This window comes from Pipistrellus hanaki (genome assembly GCF_964339955.1).
Source record: "Pipistrellus hanaki genome assembly, chromosome: 2".
Taxonomy (NCBI): Eukaryota; Metazoa; Chordata; class Mammalia; order Chiroptera; family Vespertilionidae; genus Pipistrellus; species Pipistrellus hanaki.
The window spans coordinates 193,989,895-194,008,407 of NC_140504.1; the positions used below are offsets into that span (position 1 = coordinate 193,989,895).

The 18,513-nt window shown below is 61.2% G+C and overlaps 1 protein-coding gene across 4 annotated transcripts in view; it reads left to right on the top strand.

Moving 5' to 3' along the window:
* Positions 1–1,591, top strand: part of DHRS3 (dehydrogenase/reductase 3) — a 42,613-nt gene extending 41,022 nt beyond the window's left edge. For all 4 annotated transcript variants that reach the window (XM_084872069.1, XM_084872071.1, XM_084872068.1 and 1 more), the window contains one exon: positions 1,072–1,591. In XM_084872069.1, coding sequence (XP_084728195.1) covers positions 1,072–1,156 — 85 coding nt within the window. In that variant the 3' untranslated portion in view covers positions 1,157–1,591. The remainder of the gene's footprint in view (positions 1–1,071) is intronic.
* Positions 1,592–18,513: the final 16,922 nt, after the last annotated feature.

Below are 18,513 nucleotides of genomic sequence, written 5' to 3' on the forward strand. Positions count from 1 at the left end.
CAGAGGCTCTTACGGGAAGTGAGGCACCCAGGTCCCTGGATCGGACACCACCTCGCCTCCCTCTGGCTCGGTGCCCCACGGCTCCAACTGCGGGCAGAGACCTCACAGCGCAGGGGGCTGCCATCAGCCCCTCCTCCTCACACTCAAAGCCCTTTCAGAGCCAGGAGCAAGGTCGGGGCTGGAGGCGCCTGAGGGCATTGGAGCCATACCCTGGCCAGGCTGCCTGTTGCTCCGAGATGCTCCTTGGCCACCTCCTTCCACCTCAGGAGCTTGTTAGCAGCCTCTCAGACATTCTAGAAAAAGGCTAGACCGCCTCAGTGCTCTCACAGTAAGCCCCCAGCCTACACTTTCTGTTCTGCCCCCTGCTACCCTCCCACAGGAAGCAGAGACCCCCCCCTCCTCCCCATGCCCCGCACAACTCCATGTCTTCCCCTTTCCCAAGAGAAATCTCTACAGGCTTCACACCATCGACACCGCCTCCAGAAAGCCTTCCAGATTGCTCCTGCTGGAAGGGGGCCTTTCCCATGTTGCACCACAGTGGGCGAGGGCGCTTCAATTTGATTCAATCAATGGACAGGGGCCCCCTCATGCCGGGGTCTGTGCTAGGGGCCAGACGCAGAGGTGAACTCTCTGGGTCGCACTGCTTCCCCCACACCAGGGCTTGTGGGGGAGCAGTGCACCATGGGAGCCCAGGGAGAGCCTGGGCGTGCGTGGGAAGGTGTCCCTGGAGGAGGGGACCCCTAGTCTAGAAGGCCTCAGCCCCACCTAGTAAATATTTGTAGGATAAGTGGCACTTGGAGTCACTTGATACCTATGGGCCCTAAAATGCAAAGAATGTGGCTTTGAAAGGTTATTTCCCGCCCTTTGCTTTGTAAGCCGTGGTTTATCCACATACTTCAAAGCCCTTCCTCCACGGTGGTGGGTGGGTGGGGAGTGGCTTGTGGGCTTGAGAGAGGGGGTGGGGAGAGTAGGGGCTTCCTTCTACTGTGCCATCCTGTGTGGCCACACGTGGCCCAGCTGCTGGCCCCCACCCGCTGACCATCCTGTTTTCTCTCCCCTCGCTCCCCGCAGCATACTCCCACAGGCTGCGCTGGAGGAGATCCACAGATTCTCAGGAACCTACACCTGCATGAACACTTTCAAAGGGCGGACATAGAGGCGGGACGGAGACACGCTCAACAGCCGCGGAGCCCTCTGGGGCCGTGGCACCCAAACACGCACCCGCGCTCCCGCCCCTCGGCACACGTCTGCGGGGCGGGCGGGCCTGTCCTCTCCCCGGGGAGAACCCGGTGCCCCCCGCCGGCCCCAGGACCTTTGCACAGGACTGATGGGCATCGCTCCGGCCCCCAGGGGGAGGCGAGACACCAGCCAGCAGCCGCCGTGGCACTTTTGTACATTTCTGATTCTGTAGAGTTTATGGTTAAGTCGCTTCTCAGAGCTAACCAGCCGCAGCAGGGTGCAAAGACTTACCTCCGGGAGGCTCTGTGCTCAGATGATCCTCCTCCCCCTCCAAAACCCACTCGTCCTCAGCTTCTGCAAACCGGTGTGGACGGCAGGAAAGAAAAATAAAGAGAGATGGCTTTTGCGAGTTGCTTGGTTGAAATCCTTGGCCCTGGTCCTTGGTGGCAGTGGGGAAGGGACCAGCCCCAACCACAGCACCCCATCCTTGGAGAGAGAGCTGGTCTGTGTGGGGTCCACCACCCGCCCCAGCGGACAGGAGTGAAATGAGTGAGAAGAGGCCAGAGGTCGGGAGGGAATTGGAGCCTGGGCTGGGCGTACGGGGTCCTTGCTGACTCTGCCAGGCCCCTCCCGACGCCAGGGGTTAGGGAGCACTTTGCTCCCCCACCCCCTTCCCTGAATAGCCACGGCCCTGCTCGCCACGAAGCCACCAACGCAGGAGAGCACCTCGGTCCCCATTGAGCACTGGTGTCTACTGGGCACGTGCTGGGCGCCAAGCGGGGACTGCTGCCCAGAAGCCAACACCCCGAAGACACCAGCACCACCAGGCCTGCGCCACGTGGGCTGCAGGGGGTGGAAGTGAACTGGCTCAGGAGGAGGGGGTCTGTGCCGCAGGGGAGATGGGCACGGGCCGGGCATCGGGACAGTGCCAGCCAGGAGGAGTGGGCAGAGGTGCCCCGGGTTCCCGGGTGTGTGCTCTCCGCTCCTGCAGCAGCTTCACGAACCTGATCTTGGGCTCAGGGACAGGGGGCCCTGGTGTCCGATCTAAGTAGCCTCTGTCCACACAGCTCCTGCGGTAAGGTGGGCAGACATCTCGCTTTTTAACAATTTGTCCTGCGTCCCTTTAAAAAAGTCCCGATTTTTGGAAAGATTGTCCCAATTTTTAACCATTTGTTAGATTTGTTTAACAATTTGGAAAGATTCTTTCCCAAAAATCGGGACTTTTTTTTTAAAACGCCACGGGACGCGGGACAAATTGGTCACCTTACCCTACAGAGAAAAGGGTTCGGGGCGGAGGAGCAGAGGGGCAGGCGGGGAGGAGAAGGCCCCCGGCCACAAATCCAATGGAGGGACTTCTGTGGGGCTTGCTTAAAGCCGGCCGCGCGCACTCACAGCCGAGGAGGGCCTGGGTGGGGGTGGGTCTGGTCTGTGTGCAGAAACGCCACGTCCTGATGGCGCCCACCATGTACCGAGCACTTGCCTGCTGAGTCCTGAGGCCCAGCACCTCCCCGCTGGTTACCCACAGCCCCCGCAGCAGCCGAAGACCGGAAACAGCTCTCCAGGGCCCCTCCGGGTGCCAGCAGCCACGCTGTGTTAGCAGCCAGCACGTGACCCCCAGGCCTCAGGCCGCCTGCCCGTGGAGGGCGGCTGCTGCTCTGGGCTCCATCGTCTTCCTTCGGGGACCCTGGCCGACCGAGGAGCCTGCGTGGACGACGTCCTCTGTGACGGGGAGACTCAGCCGGCCGCCCGCACGCTGGCTCTGACACTCTGCCTGGAAGCAGTGCAGGACACTTCTGCTCACACTTCATTGGCCAGAGCCAGTCATGTGATGAAGCCCCCCCACGGGGGCAGCTGGGTATACCATCTCCATGGAGGGGTGGCAGGACTTCTAAATACAACACCCTCTGCCACACAGCGGGAGATGACACCCATGAGAACGGGGAAAACCCGGAAAAGCCAGCTGTAGGCAGAGGCTGCGGGAGACAGAGGCTGCGGTGACCAGGGGGACGTAGAGGCTGTGGGGGGAGGGGGAGGCGGGGCAGAGGCTGCAGGGGGGTGGGGGGGTGGGGCAGAGGTTGCGAGGTGGGCAGAAGCTGTGGGAGGCAGACGACACTGAGCTGGGCGACATGATGACCTCTCGGTGGCCCGCCAGGTGCTGGGCAGAGGCCCAAAGAGGCACTGACGGTTTTGCAGGTGAGGAAACAGGCTCAAAGCAGAGCAGCTGCGTGCCCAGGTGTGTGCGGCTGGCGAGTACCCACGTCAGAATGAGAACCGCACCCGATCCAGCCCACCAGCCGCCTCTCCCACTGCGTCCCCCTCACTGTGGTCCTTGCGGCTGTGTGTGGCCAGAGGGTGGGGCAGGGAGAATGCTGCTGAAGGGGCCAGCCTGGCACCCTTGCCGGCCTGGAGAGGTTGAGCCTGGAGTGTCCACGCATCACCCATCTTTGGTGTCTGGACATTGGGTGGTTGCCCTGGGCTCGGCTGCCCGCTGCTGCCCCCCCACCCCACAGCCCGGGGCCTGTGGCTGGTCCTCACAGGGCGCCAGGCTGGGCAGGCCCGTCTGGGTGCGCTGGGAGGGAAGAGCAGGAAGAAGTGGGGGTCCTGCCGGCTGCGCCCTGACTTTTCTGACCGTTCTGGAGTGGCAGGCGGGCTCTGTGCTCCCAGCCTGGCTCGGGGCCAGCCTTCGGGGAGGATCTGCCTCTTGGGGTTCCATGAAGCTGCCCTTGGCCTTCAGGCCGGGAATGTGAGGATGCGGGGGTCAGAGGACACCAGCCCCGCCGGCCCCCCTCAGGGCCCAGCGAGAGCAGAGCCAGGGTCGTGGCCACAGTGGGGCCTCGCCAGGGCCCCAGGGGCTTTTTCTGCCTGCCGGGCCTGCCTGGTCCCCTCCTTCCCCCTCCCTCGCTGCTTGGACACTTTCAGTCTTTTTCTGGATCTTTTCCCGGAGGAACCGGGGGAAAAGCCTTGGGCAGGCTCCCAGGAGGCCCATCCCGGGCCCTCCCCAATGGCCTGGCAGCGCGGGCCGTGAGGAGTGCGAGCGGAGAGCTAATTCAGTCCCCGGGCCCAGCCAAGCGCCGGAGAGTGACAAGCACCCTGCCCCCCGAATCCCAGGGGCAGGACGGGGTGTGCCAGCCCTGGGAAGACGGCTCGGGCCTGGGAAATGACCCAGTTGCCATGCCCGGGGCCCCTCCCCATCGCCCAAGAGAACCAGATTGGAGGTGGGCCCCGAGCCTGGAGGCGCCGGCCCCAAGCCCCATCCTGACGTGGGTCCAGGCGGCCAGGCCGCCCGGCCTGGACAGGGCTCCGGATGGAGTCCCGTGGCCCCTGGGCCGCCCGGGGCCAGATGCTCTGAGAAGTGGGCTCCCTTCTCCTCAGACCAGAATGCTGCGGGGCCAACCACAGTGCCCTGCCCCCAGCCCTTCCAATGGGCGACAGTCTGCACCCCTGGGGACATCCCAGTTCAATGGGGACAGAAGGAGGAAGCCAGGCACAAACAAACCAGCCCGCCGCCCCAGTGCTGAGCAGCTGGAGGGTGGGCTCGCCCGCCCACCACAGCACCCCCAGGCCTTCTCCAGCTTGGGGTCAGCGCTGGTGTTCAGGGCGGGATCAGGAGACTGTACACATACACACACACACACACACACACACACACACACACACGCCTCTCGCTCCAGGCCGAGCCAGGAGGGGACCCGCCCATGCACCCACCTGCAATTGTCCTGATTGGAGTGGAGAAGCTGGAGGGCAGCCCCCGAGGAGGGCAGAGGAGAGGGCCCGGAGGGGTGGAGGATGGGGACTCTGGTCTCCCCACACCGGGCAGGCTCCGGCATTGCTCTGGCACCTGAGTCGCTGCTGGCTCCGGGCGGGCCCTTTCTGCCCAAGTCCCTCTGAGGTTCGGGGTGAAAATAAACGCAGGAGGCCCCTGAGCAGCCACTGCCCTGCTGGGCAGCTGCTCTGCTCCAGGGCCTCTCAGGTGCATGGCCAGACTCAGAGGCAATGTCCTCAGAGAGCCCCCAACCACCAGGCAGGGAGGGCCCAGCAGGGCCTCATGCACAGCTGTGCAACCGGGGTCATGACCTCTCTGGGTTGAAGCAGCTGTGGGAATATTTCTGCAGGGCCCTGAGGCCTGGATGCCCCGGACAGTGCTCACGTGGCTGGGAGCCGACCCTTCATCCGCGCTGGCCAAGCGTCCACCTGAGGCTGAAGCTCAGCCTGTCCCATCCCCGCCCACAGGCATCCACCTGAGGCCATAGCTCAGCCTGTCCATCCCCGCCCGCAGGCATCCACCTGAGGCCGAAGCCCTGCCTTCCACCTCGCTGGGCTCACCTTTGCCCCTGGGATCAGGTTCGCACAGAACAGCGTCATTGCGACGTCACTCACACGGCGCTCAGATCGCTCGTTCAGAGGGTTCAGTGCAACGTGCTCCATCCATTCCAGGCTGAACGCTCTCACCACAGACTCCTCTGGAGCACACGTGCAGGGCGGGAGGGCCTTCTGCGTCTGGCTCCATCCGCGAGGCACGTCGTCAGGGTTCCTCCTGCAGGACCAGAGCCCTTCCTGTTCACACCGGACGGCCTCCCACTGCGCGTCGGCCACGGAGCACTCGCCGGGCCTCCTTCCTGAGGGACAGCTGGGCCGCTGGCACTGCCTGCGCTCTGGTCCCGCCTCCCTCTTCCCACAGGACACACTCGGCTGCGCGGGGCCGGTGCGCGGTGCTCGCACCCAGGATGGCACAGGGCACAGCGGCAGATGGTCAAATGTTTGCTGCCGGAATGCAGAGGGACCGGACCTTCGGCGGCTGTGTCACGGGCAGCTGACACGGGTGTGCGGCCCCCTCCCCTCCACCTTCCCGTGCGCGCACACAAGGGCCCTGCGTGGAAGCCGGCGTGTGGGATTGCATGTTTCCCACGGCGGCACTTGGGCATTTGGGTTCGTGTGACTGTGGGGGCCGCTTGTGCCCTGAGGGAGTTTGGTGGCTTCTCCCAACATCCATGCTCATGGATGCCTTTCCCTCCTGGCTGTGACCACAAAAATGGTTCCAGAAATGTCCCCACAGAGCTAATGGGCCCAGCTGGACAACCCTGGCCTACACACAGGTTTATTTTTTGTTTTTTGTTTTTTAAATATATTTTATTGATTTTTACAGAGAGGAAGGGAGAGGGATAGAGAGCTAGAAACATCGATGAGAGAAGAACACTGATCAGCTGCCTCTTGCACACCCCCTACTGGGAATGTGCCCACAACCAAGGTACATGCCCTTGACCGGAATCAAACCTGGGACCCTCCAGTCCACAGGCCAATGTTCTATCCACTGAGATAAACTGGTCAGGACAACACACAAGTTCTCATTCTTGCCCATCACAACCCCCGCAGGAGGACTTGGCCTTGAACAGCAGAGGAGTCCAAGACCAACGAGAGGGTTGGTGGCCAGGCCTCGGGGAGGGGACATGCGAGGGGACATGCAGGTTCTGCCCCCAAGGGGGTCCTTAACCCCCAAGCCAGGGCCAGGGATCAGGAGGCCCCCGATGACCTGCCCTGGGCCTGCCAGGTCACGGCCAAGAGTCCCCTTCTCCGTTTCCAACTCCCTCACGCCGCCCTCTTGTGAGGTCAGCCAGCACCGCAGTGTTCTGGCCTGCCCCCTACGCCCCCCTCCCCGCCCCCGAATCCTTATCATTCCTTTCATTTTTCCATGTTCACGGGACAAAGGAAATAAGCACTCGGAGGCAGACACAAGCTGCGCTCGCTCCTCCGCGGCCGCTGAGCTGTAACTGGAGCCGGCGTGGGGAGTCACGCTGGGACCGCGGAGCCCGGCTGTGGGCAGGTTAGCAGCCACACCCCTGGCGTGCGGAGCGGGAGACCAGGCGACTGGCCCCGAGTGCCAGGATGGGCTCCGGGGTGGTGGGCTTCCGGGGGGGGGAGGAGGGGGGAGGACCAACGGAGGGCCTGGGGCGGCCCACAGGGCCCGTCCAGCCAGGAGCGTGGAGCAAGCAGAAGGGGAAGAGGTCGGCTTCGGTCCCCGACGTCTGGCTGAAGTTCCCGACGCTGGCCCCGTGGGCCCCGGAGCAGGTCCCGGAGCCGCCCTGAGCCCCCGCTTCCTCGTGTGCAGGATGAGACCAAAGCCGGTCCTCCGTGGAGTTTTTTGCGTGAAAATCAAGGGAGTAACATCCATAAGTTAATGCACGTGTGCTTGGTATTCACAAAGAGCAATTCATACGTTAATCCACTTATACTGTTATGTTTATTTCCTAATCAAAGTTATAAGTTAGATATTGTTTAGGTGGTATGCGACAGACCCTCAGTGCTTCATTGTGTTTAATAATTAACACACACACACACACACACACACACACACACATCCGGCACTTCCAGGAAACAGAGGTAGCAAGAGATGCAGTCACCTGCTCAGGGCTTACCACACAGCTGGCAACTGGCAGAGCCAGGATTTGAACCCGCATCTAGTGGCAGAGCTCCTGTGCTCGACCTCTTGGGTCTCACGGTTTCTTGGCTAAGAAGCCTCCTATGGAAACAGCGAGGGAGATACTAGTCATCCGTCGCCAACGTTGCTATCGGCCACGCAGCGGCCTCTTCCCGGCCCACCCAGGCCCAGGGCGCTGTCAGGTTCCCACACCCGTGGCTGCTGCTCGGTCCTGGTGGCAGGTGGACCAAGCAGGCCGGCCTCGGGCCATCACCTGAGGTCTTACTGTGACCAGACGTGTTCCAGACGGGTTTCCCTGCAGAGTTTGCTGGGGTTGCCGTGCCACTGCACTGTGGGCCCGGGAGGGAAGGAGGGAGGGTCGCCCCCTCGGGGCCCCAGCCCATCTTTAGGCACACATGCTCTAGCGCGCGCGCACACACACACACACACACACACTCACTCACTCACTCACTCACTCTTCCAGTCCTCAGGGCTGGCGCAAAGCCGGTGCCCGAGCAGATGGCTCCCCTTAGCCAATTTCCGAGCCCCTAAAACGTGCCTAGCAGCCTGCCAGGTGCCTTAAGGAACGCTTACCTCACAGGGTGCCCGCGGAGGGCGTGAACAGTGGCGAACAGGAGCCTGCCCGGCCCCAGCCGGGAGCTGGAGGTCCCTTTGTGGTTTCCCAGCTCCGCCTGTCTCTGCCCCTCTCTGAGGGCATGAGGGGCTGGCAGCTTCTTGGTCCGGGTCCCAGCAACAGACACTGACTAGACGGGGGTGCTCAGAGGGGCCGGGCAGACCAAGCACCGGGCTTGGGAACTGGCAGAGGCTGAGCAATGCAGCTGGACCACAGCCCGCCCCCCCTCCTCCCCCGATCCTACCACAGGACAGTCTGGACCCTGGTGCCCATGCTCTGCTGCTACCACTACTGAAGAGGGCTACCCCATACCCCCCCCCCCCCCACACACACACCCTCCACACACACACACTTGTCGGTGTCACTGGTTTGAGTCAAAGCTGGGGAGCATCTGATTGGTGAGATGGTGTATGCAGGCCCTGCCCCAGTAGCCAGGAGCAGGGAAAGCAGCCGTGGAGCCTGCTGGCTAATGGCTTTCAGCCAGAGTTCCCCTGGAGCCACCCTGAACCTCCAACCAGCAGGTGGCTCCCCGTGGGACACTGGCAGACCCCCTGATAGACGGCAGGCGCCACCCACAGCAATTCTTGCTCAGGCAGAAGGAAGGAGTTATCCGTTCACAGAACGGGACAGCCCAATGAGCACTGATTTCAGGTACGGCTGGATCCAGGGGCTCCAGCAGTGTTTCCAGGACCTGACTCAGGAGCCACTTCCTCTTCCTTTGCCCTTCCGTTCCACAGACACACCTTGTTCTAGCAATGATGGCACACGGGCTGCTCAGCTCCAGCCTCATACCCTCCCAGGTTCGAGGACAGCAGGAAAAAGGACCCTTTCCTTTTAGTCATCCAGAGTTCATTCTGATTGGCTTGGTTTGAAGCACGTGTCCACATGTGAACCAATCACAGCCACTAGAGACATGCAGTGCTCTGATTGGCCAGTCGGAGTCCTATGGTCTGGTTTACAGCCCGGGAGGCAATGACCCGGCTGAAACACACCGCTGTGAACTAGAGAGGGGTGGCTCCCCAAGTCCAGTGGGGTGCCGTGGCCAGAAGGAGGGTGAGAGGAGTCTGGGGAGCCAGAGCAGCTGTCACTGGAATGGCCGTTGGAGGACTTCCTGCCTTGCCGCCGGGCCTTTCGGAGTGACAGCTGGCCGTGTCCTGACGGCAGTCCCGGGCTCCCAGAGGGGGACTTTGGCCTCCATGACTGACAGTTGGCCGGTGCAGTGACAGGCGGTTGGCAGTTCTCCTCTTGACTCCTGGCCCCTCCTGACTGGCAGGCAATGGGTGCCCCGGGGGGCAGTTGGCTGGTGCAGTGCTTGGCCGTTGACCAGGCCTAGCTGGCCATCCCTCGTGGGACTGGCCCGAGGGAGGGAGGGAGAGAGGGAGGAAGACCTGCTGGGGGCCCGCCATCGCCTCTGCCTCTGCCCCTCGTGGCCACTCAGCTTAGAAAAGCCTTTTGTCCCCAAGTGGCAGCAGGAGCTCCCGTCCTGAGGACTGGAAGTGTGTGTGTGTGTGTGTGTGTGTGTGTGTGTGGCACGCGCTTGCACATGTGTGTCTGAGGATGGGCTGGGGCTCTCCCTCCCTCCTGGGCCCACAGGACAACCCCCAGCAGATTCTGATCTCCCTTAGGCGACCCTGCTAGTGGTTCTCAACCTGTGGATGGAGACCCACAGGCTGAGATCCGCTGCTGTAGAGCCTGAGACCATCAGAAAACACAGATATTTACATTACGATTCATAACAGTAGCAAAATTACAGTTATGAAGTAGCAACGGAAATAATGTTATGGTTGGGGGTCGCCACAGCATGAGGCACTGGATTAAAAGGTGGAAGCATTAGGAAGGTGGAGAACCACTGCACTGGAGGGTGGGGTGGCAGCGGACTTGGCAGGCAGACACTGACTCCCTGAGATGTCAGCCCAGCAGGAAGAGGGCCCGCCTGGCGTGGTGACGTGTTAGGTGTGACACGTGTCGGGTGGAGGGGTGTGGGGGGGTGGGGGTGGGGGGGTGGCCCTCGGAGAGTGATGTGGAAACTGAGGCCTCGGCCAGTCCCCTTGGGAGGATCAGAGAGAAGGCCCAGCCAAGGAGTGTTTCAGGCGAAGGAGAAGGTCCCAGCGGCTGGAGAGTCAGTAAGGCCAGATCGTGGGGGACATGATGGGCCTGGCGAAGATCTGGAACCTTCCACCACCAGCAGTGACATGGTCAGGTTTTCACTGTGGAAAGATCACTCTAGATGGAGACAGACAGACCGACCGATAGATCGTGGGGGACATGGGCGAACCTCATGAGCAGGAGAAGCAGATATAGAGATGGGGGCGGTGTGAGGGTGAGGTGAGGGATGGCTGCAGGAGCAACCACGGCCTGGGAGATGCCCCATGCGGTGCTGTGAGTGAGCAGCTGCTGAGGGATGTCCGTCCGCAGCAGGATCGGGTCCGTGTACAAATGAGGGATTCCCTGTGTGCACACCGCCCGCCGTGCACACACACACACACACACACACACGCACGCACGCACACTTGTTTGTGGGGGACAGTCACTTGAGATGTGGAGCAGGATGGGCTGGGACTATTCACTCATTTTTTAAAAAAATGATATTTTTTGTTGCTTTTAGAGAAAGAAGGGAGAGAGAAAGAGAGAGAGAGAGAGAGAGAAACATTGATTGGCTGTGCACCGGATGACACTCAGCCAACGGAGCCACACGGCCAGGGCTGGGACAGTTCATTCTTTTTTCTTTTTAAAAAAAATATATTTTATTGATTTTTTACAGAGAGGAAGAGAGAGGGATAGAGAGTTAGAAACATTGATGAGAGAGAATCATCGATCAGCTGCCTTTTGCACGTCACCTACTGGGGATGTGCCCACAACCCAGATACATGCCCTTGACCGGAATCGAACCCGGGACCTTTCAGTCCACAGACCGACGCTCTATCCATTGAGCCAAACTGGTTTCAGCATCATTCTTGATGCACCTTTGTGTCTTCACGGGGCACTGTAACGTGTCCCTCTTATAGTTCTGAAAAGCGTTCTCATGACGGAATGAACAGTGAAGGCAGCGGTGGAGAGCTGGCTCTGGGTCGGAGTGCCCTGGGCTAGAATCCTTGTTCCCTGGAGACCTGGGGAGGGTGGACCGGCCCGGCCCGGCCCCTTCTTTCAGCCATAAAACGGGGCTGCTGTGTGGACCGTGGGAGATTGCGCCTATCCAGTGCTTTGCACAGGGCCAGGGTGCTGTCCTCACCTCTCCTCCCCTCTCCCTCCCCAGCCTTCCTCCCCAGCCTTCCTCCCTCCACCCACAGCCCTCCCTCCACATCCCCGCTGCCTGCGTCCAGAAAAAGGAGGCGAAGAGGAGGCAGTCGGGGTGCCCAGCCAGGAGCGGCCGGGACGGACGGAAGGCCACCCGGGGCCGGGAAGGAGGCAGCCTTCGCGCGGGGTCGCTGGCCCAGGCGTCCGGCTCCTGCCGGGCCGGGATGACAGATGGCCCCGGAGGAGAGGTCACTGTCCCGGGAGCAGTTGTGTGTTTGGCCGAGGCCGGCGGGTGGGGCGCCTTCCGAGTGCTCGCTTGGCCCATGTCTGGGGCTCGGGGGCCTGGACCTCGCCAGCAGCCGGACTTTATTTTGGTTACTGACGATGGGAAGGTCCGGCCATAAATTACCGCCCGGCAGGGCCGCCCGCCTCTCCCCCGGGGCCGCCGGCGGCCGAGGCCTCCTCAAGGCCAGCGTGGCCCCCGCCGCTCCCCGCGAGCGAGCGGGAGGTCTGGTGGCGGGCGGCTCGGAAGCCCAGTGGGGAGGCGGGGGGGAGAGGAAGGGGGTCTGGGGGCCTGGGTTCAGAGCAAGGTTAGCCAAATAGTGGATAAATTAGGCGAGGGAAACAGACAGCTCCCCTCGCGCTGAACTTTTCACCCAGCGAACCTGCTCCTCGCCCACTCTGCCTGGCTGTCACCCCCGGGTGCCACCTGCTCCTCCCGGCACCGTCACCGCCGCCCCAGGGGAGAGGCCGAGGCCGGAGGGCTTGGGACGGGCTCTGGGTTATGGGGTCTCGGGGAGAGGCTTGGGATCTGACCCAGCCTGAAGTTCAGACTTCCTCCTTCCCTCTCACCCCGCACAGCCCTCTCTCTCCCCAGGATCCTGGCAGACCCAGCGCTGCCTTTGGCAGGGCCTGGGGTTGGCCCTGGGGGTTCAGGCAGGTTATCCAGGGGGACCCTGTGCCCAGCCCCGGCCTCTGCTTGTTTCTGGGCTGAGCCACCCCTTGAGCCACCTGCTCTGTCTCCCGGGAGTCCTCCGGCCACCGGAGCCTCCTCTGAGCCAGGCTGGGGACAGGAATGGCCTCAGGCTCCAAGGTGGGGGCAGGGCCAACCCTGGGGAGGACCAGCAGGAAGGGGGGCTGCAGAGGAGTGGGAGGCAGTCCCGGGACCCCGTCTCCCATCATCTCCTCCCACCGCCCCGTTCACCAGAGGCAGCCCAGCCTGGGTACAGGAAGGCGCTCAGAGACACCCTGTGACCGAACAGAGAGCTGGGGGAGCCGAGCCCGGAGGGAAGGGCGGGCGGGCGGTCCAGTTGGGACACGCAGGGCACCTGGGGGTGGGCACTGGGCGTCGCCTGGTGTCCGCTCCATCGTGGGCACGTCCAGACCGGTGCCGGCTGCGTCCTGAGCGCGGGCCCAGGCCGGGAACACAGGCTGCGAGCAGGCCGGGCGCCCGGGGTGGGAGGGACGGCAGGGCAGGCAGACGTGGACAGACGGACAGGTACCAGCCCAAGCAGGTACCCAGGCCAATACCAGCCGTGACAGCGTGGGCGGAGAAGGCCTGCGGAGGAGGTGACATCCGAGCCGAGGTCAGAATGATAAGGAGGGGACAGCCTGGTCAGGGGAGTCGCGCGGGCCAGGTGGAGAGCGGGGCGGGCCCGAAGCCCAGGGTGACAAGCAGTGTCAGAGGCCAGGCCAAGGTCACCACCCCACATGTGACCTTGACCCTCTTGGGAGGTGGTCTCATTGCCTGCTCCCTGGCAGGGCCACCACCCAGTCCTACCCACCACGGGGGCCGGGAATGGATGAGCCCTGTGCTTGGGAGGGAGCCTTGGCTCTGTGACTCGGCTTCTGCATGACGTGGGCACCTGACTTCAGCCTGGGAGCCTCAGTTTAGGTTCCTGTGAAATGGGGATGCTCGCTGACCTTCCCCAGGCTGGAGGGAGAGTGGACGAAGCCAGCGGCGTGGGGCGGAGGCTCCTGGGGCGGGAGGGGAGGAGACACTGAGCTCGTAGTCTGGCCGGAGAGCTGAGCAGGTGGCCTCTGCTCGGCCACAGACCGGGGCCCAGGGCTGAGATGTCTGGGGAAGCCATGTCTGGGGAAGGGCAGGGCCAGCGTCTCCCCGCCCGCTCGCCTCCAGAGGCCGAGTCTCCGTGAGAAGCTGCAGATCCATCGCTGGGCCCAGAGCGGCCTTTTCCATAAAACAGATGTCGCTCATTTCAGGCCAAACAATGTCGAGAACTCTTATTCCCCTGGAGTTGTGTTCCTAGGGGGGGCCTGCCACGTGGGCCGCCATTTCTTCCCGCCGGTCCTTCTGCGGATCAGGAGCCTGGCGGGCATGGACCCCGGGGGCCTCTGGGCATGGACCCAGGGGCCTCGGAGGTAGGACTGGGGCCCAGGCAGAGGAGGGAGGGAATTGGTGCTCCTACATGAGAGCCCTGATCTCAGAGTCTTTCCCGAGTTCCATAAACCATCGCCCTGCTTTGGTCTCCGACCATGAGATTAGCTCTGTCTCCTGATTGGGAAAAGAAGATAGGCTTATTATTATTATTATTATTATTATTATTATTAATTGATTTCAGAGAGGGAGAGAGAAATAGAAACATCAGTGATGAGAATCACTGACTGGCTGCCTCCTGCACACCCCACATTGGGGATTGGGCATGTGCCCTGACGGGGAATCAAATTGTGACCTCCTGGGTCCAAGGTCAGCAAACTGTGGCTCGCAAGCCACAGCCGGCTCTTTGGCCCCTTGAGTGTGGCTCTTCCACAAAATACCACGGCCTGGGCGAGTCTATTTTGAAGAAGTGGCGTTAGAAGAAGTTTAAGTTTAAAAAATGTGGCTCTCCAAAGAAATTTCAATCGTTGTCCTATTGGTATTTGGCTCTGCTGACTAATGAGTTTGCCGACCACTGTCCTGGGTCATTGATCGGTGCTCAACCACTGAGCCACGCCGGCCAGGCTAGGCTGGTTATTTTTAAAAGTTAAAACAATGGCCAAACACACCACGGTCTCGGGAGCCCTCTGCCTGTGTGAGGGCTGCCTACCTGACCCCCCGCGGACAGCTGGACCTGTCTCCGAGGAAGTGCCTGTCCCGTGGCTAAACGAGGGAGGGAGGGAATGAATGAATGAATGAATGAATGAGTGGGTACACTTGCAGGATGACTGCTTCAAGAAGTCATCGACCACAGCACCCTGCCCCCCAAAGACGCAGGGTCCCCTCAAGGCCGGGCCTGGCACAGAGGGGCTTCCCTGGGGCGTGGCGACCTTCCAGCTTCCTGTCTTTCCCACCGCGCCCCGGCCAGGGGCTTCCCGGAGCAGATGGCCTGTCCATGGGCCCATTGTTGTGAAGCATTTATTTAGTATTCTTAAAAAGACAGCGTCGTGACAAGAAAGAAAAAAAACGAAGAAGAAGGAGGAGGAGGAAACACCCCCTGGGCATTCGCCGACTGCTAGCTCAAGGACACTGCCTCCTGCAGATGGTCCTGGGGCCCAGCTCAGCACAAATCTGTCCGAGGCGGCAGTTTTGCGACTGATGTTTACAGTGCAGAGCTTTTTACAGTGTCCTCCGTATTTCCACGTAACCTTTAGGTCTCCCCGTGAAGGCCATCGCAGTGGCCTTCCGGTACGGATGTAGGGGTGGTACCCGGATTTTTTTGTTTTTTCCTGCCATTGACAATGACGCAGCCGCACATGTGTGAGCAGCTGTGGCTTCTGCGTCCTCTAGACCTTCTCCTGGGGGTGAGTTCTAATGGAGGGCCGAAGGGACCAGGAACATGAGGGGTGCTCTGGTTCTTCTGGGTGTAGTCCCATTTCTTCTCAAAAGATGCCACCCCCAAAGCGCCCCCAGCCGTGGAGTAAGGGTCAGACCGCCTCTGCACCCCTGCCAGCGAGGGCTGGGGCCTCACAAACGCTTCTTTTGCTCACGTGGTAAATGTAAACGTCTCTCGGGGATTGTTAGTGAGGATAAACCTGTCCTCTGCCCCCCCTCTCCCCCAGGAGACTCCGAGCAGGCGAGCTCACGCAGTTCATGAATGTTAGCGACAGCCGGTCGGACATACAGGGAGAATGCCACCTTCTCGTGACATCACTGTGGCCACTGTTTTCTGGCTCGGCCCATCATTGTCCTTCTATTTGCATGTTTATAGGAGCGTGGGCCCAGGCAGCACTTTCAAAGGATATACTAGCCAAGTGGTCGGCAAACTCATTAGTCCACAGAGCCAAATATCAACAGGACAACGATTGACATTTCTTTGGAGAGCCACATTTTTTAAACTTAAACTTCTTCTAACGCCACTTCTTCAAAATAGACTCGCCCAGGCCGTGGTATTTTGTGGAAGAGCCACACACAAGGGGCCGGAGAGCCGCAGTTTGCCGACCACTGGACCAGTATATAGGAAAGAAAAGGTCTCTTCCCAAGGGCTCACAGTCTACTTTCCTGTTTCCATGACTCCTCAGCGCCGCCCTCAGTGAGCCTGTGAAGAGCGGCTGGAATATACAACAGCAATTCCATGACCTGCGGAACCCAGCCCAGCACCGCAGTGCGTCCATTATCCCAGACACGGAGGGCAGGGCTGTGAGCGCGAACTGCCGCCCGGCCTTTCACACCTGGCTGAGCGGATGGGAGGCCGCTGACACCTTCTCGGCGGGAGGCTGAATGGAGACCGCAGCGTGAGAGTCTTCTCGGAACAAGCAAGAGGAGCACAGCATCTCTTCGGGAACAAAGAGAACACGAGGAGCAGCTCACAGCCCCCTCCTTCCCATTTCTGGGCTGGCGTTCTCGCTGGACTTCCTGCGCTAATGACACGGGAGGTAAGCCTCTCCCAGGGCACACGCCCAGTGATCGCCGACTGCTTCCCGCCCGTCTCTCTGCACGGAAATGAGCTTTTCACGCTCTTTGCTCATCTATATCCACTCGTGATGTTTCTCTTGTTTATTTATAAATGCTCTTTATATATTGTAGCCATTCCCCAGTTATCTCCTGCTTCCTGACATTTCACAGGGGCCTTGACATTCAGAATGTTGGGAAGTTTGTGGGTTGGGGGGGTCCCCTCCTTCTGAGGGGTGGACTACATTGGGGCCACCCCACCCTGTCCGAGGGGAGTGGGCAGATGCAGAGTCTGGAGGCTTCCCAGTGGAGTCATTTAGTTGATCTTGTCTTAGGCTCAGTCAGCTCTCCCAGACGCCATGGCTCCCTGGGGGTTGGCTCATTGATGCATGGAGAATGAAGGACTCAGCACCTCCTGGCTCCGAGGGGCTCTGGCCCCAAACCAGATCAGCTTTCTCAATATTGTGGCGGTGGTTCTTGCTTCCTTTCTTCTTCTTCTTCTTCTTTTTTAAAAAATATATTTTATTGAGTTTTTACAGAGAGGAAGGGAGAGGGATAGAGAGCTAGAAACATCAATGAGAGAGAAACATCTACCAGCTGCCTCCCACACACCTCCCACTGGGGATGTGCCCGCAACCAAGGGACATGCCCTTGACCAGAATCGAACCTGGGACCTTTCAGTCCGCAGGCCGACGTCCTATCCACTGAGCCAAACCAGTTTTGGCTTCTTTTGTGGCCAAGTCAATCGGGCATCAGATGTCAAGGAGAGCCTTCCCAGTGTAAGATGCTGAGTTTGGGGCCATAGCGGTGAACAAAACAGACAGGTCCCTGACCCCCGGAGCCCACAGCTTATTGGGAGACGCACCCTGGCCCACAGCACCAGTCAGTGAGTCTTCATTGAGCATCTACTGTGTGCCAGGCAGTCTGCCAGGGGCTGGGGACACCGGGGTGAGCAGAGATGAGCCGTCCTTCACCCAGCGACCACATACATAACCACAGGGCGGCATAGAGCAGTGTGAGCTCGAAGGAAGGGCGGTGGAGCTGTGCAGGCTGGGACACGGGTGTGGCTGTGCTGACGGGGCCGGGGCAGGAGAGCTGTGTGTTAGGAAGGCTTCCTGGAGGAAGTGGCATTGGAGGTGAGCCCTGGAGGCTGCCTGGGACTTCACCAGGCAAAGAGGGACAAGACTCTTCCAGACAAAGGGAACAGCACATGCAAAGGCCTTGGAGACAGGAAGAAAGAGAACTCGGGAACCAGGGTGGGGCACTGGGCCTGGGCCTGAGGGCAGGGCCCCGCCCCTCTCCCGGCCCCGCCCACCCGGCAGTTCATGGGTCTGATGGCAGGAGAGGTGGCAGGAGAGCCGAGGGCAGAGCCCATGTGGGATGACGCCCGTGGCCGCCCTGCTGCTTCCTCTGACTCTGTTCGGCCCGGCCTCCAGCCTCCGGAGTCACCGGGAGGTAACGCTCCTCTCCTCCGAGCGGGGGCTGGTGCCTTCTCTCCGGGAGGCCCGCGAAAGCCGAGGCCGCTGTCCAGCTCCGTTCCCTCTCCTCCCCTCCCCGGCTCTAAGGACCAAGCAACCGTGACGTCCTGTCTGGGGCTTGGTGGGGGACCCCAGATCTGGGGACCCTGGGGCTGGGCCAGACTCCTGTGAGCCCCCTGGGCCAGAGGGGCTGGTTCCGGGGTGCCCTGCTCCCCAGGAGGGGCCGGGACCGGCTCAGGACGATGGGCAGGCGGCCACCGGAGCACTGGGTGGGCGCAGGGTTTCTGTCATGGAGGCTTGGACCCCTGCCCTCCGCAGGGCCGGGGCTGCCGCTGGCTCCCCGCTGTCCTTCCAGGGAAATTCCAGCCGTGACGCAGGCCTTGCACACGGACCTGGGAGCCAGACAGCTTTGGTCAGGATCCCCGATCCTCTCTCCTCTCTGCGGGACCCCGGGCAGATGCACCTCTGGGGCCTCAGTTTCCCCATGTGCAAGTGGGTTCAGGTCCCCTGTGGGGCTGCGGGGCCCACGGTTTGGCTCCTGGAGACGGTTCGGGCTGAAGTAGGGGGAGAGGGGACTTTGCCACCACTGGCTGCTCTCAGCCAGCCCTTCGACTCGAACCCGTGTGCAGGGGAGATGGTTGTAGACGACCCGGCAAACGGAGGTCTCGCTTGTAGGACCCTGTGGTCTCGCTGGGAGGCTTTGCCAACAGGTCTCATTTCATCCTCCCAAGAACCTGGGGTTGGAGCTGTA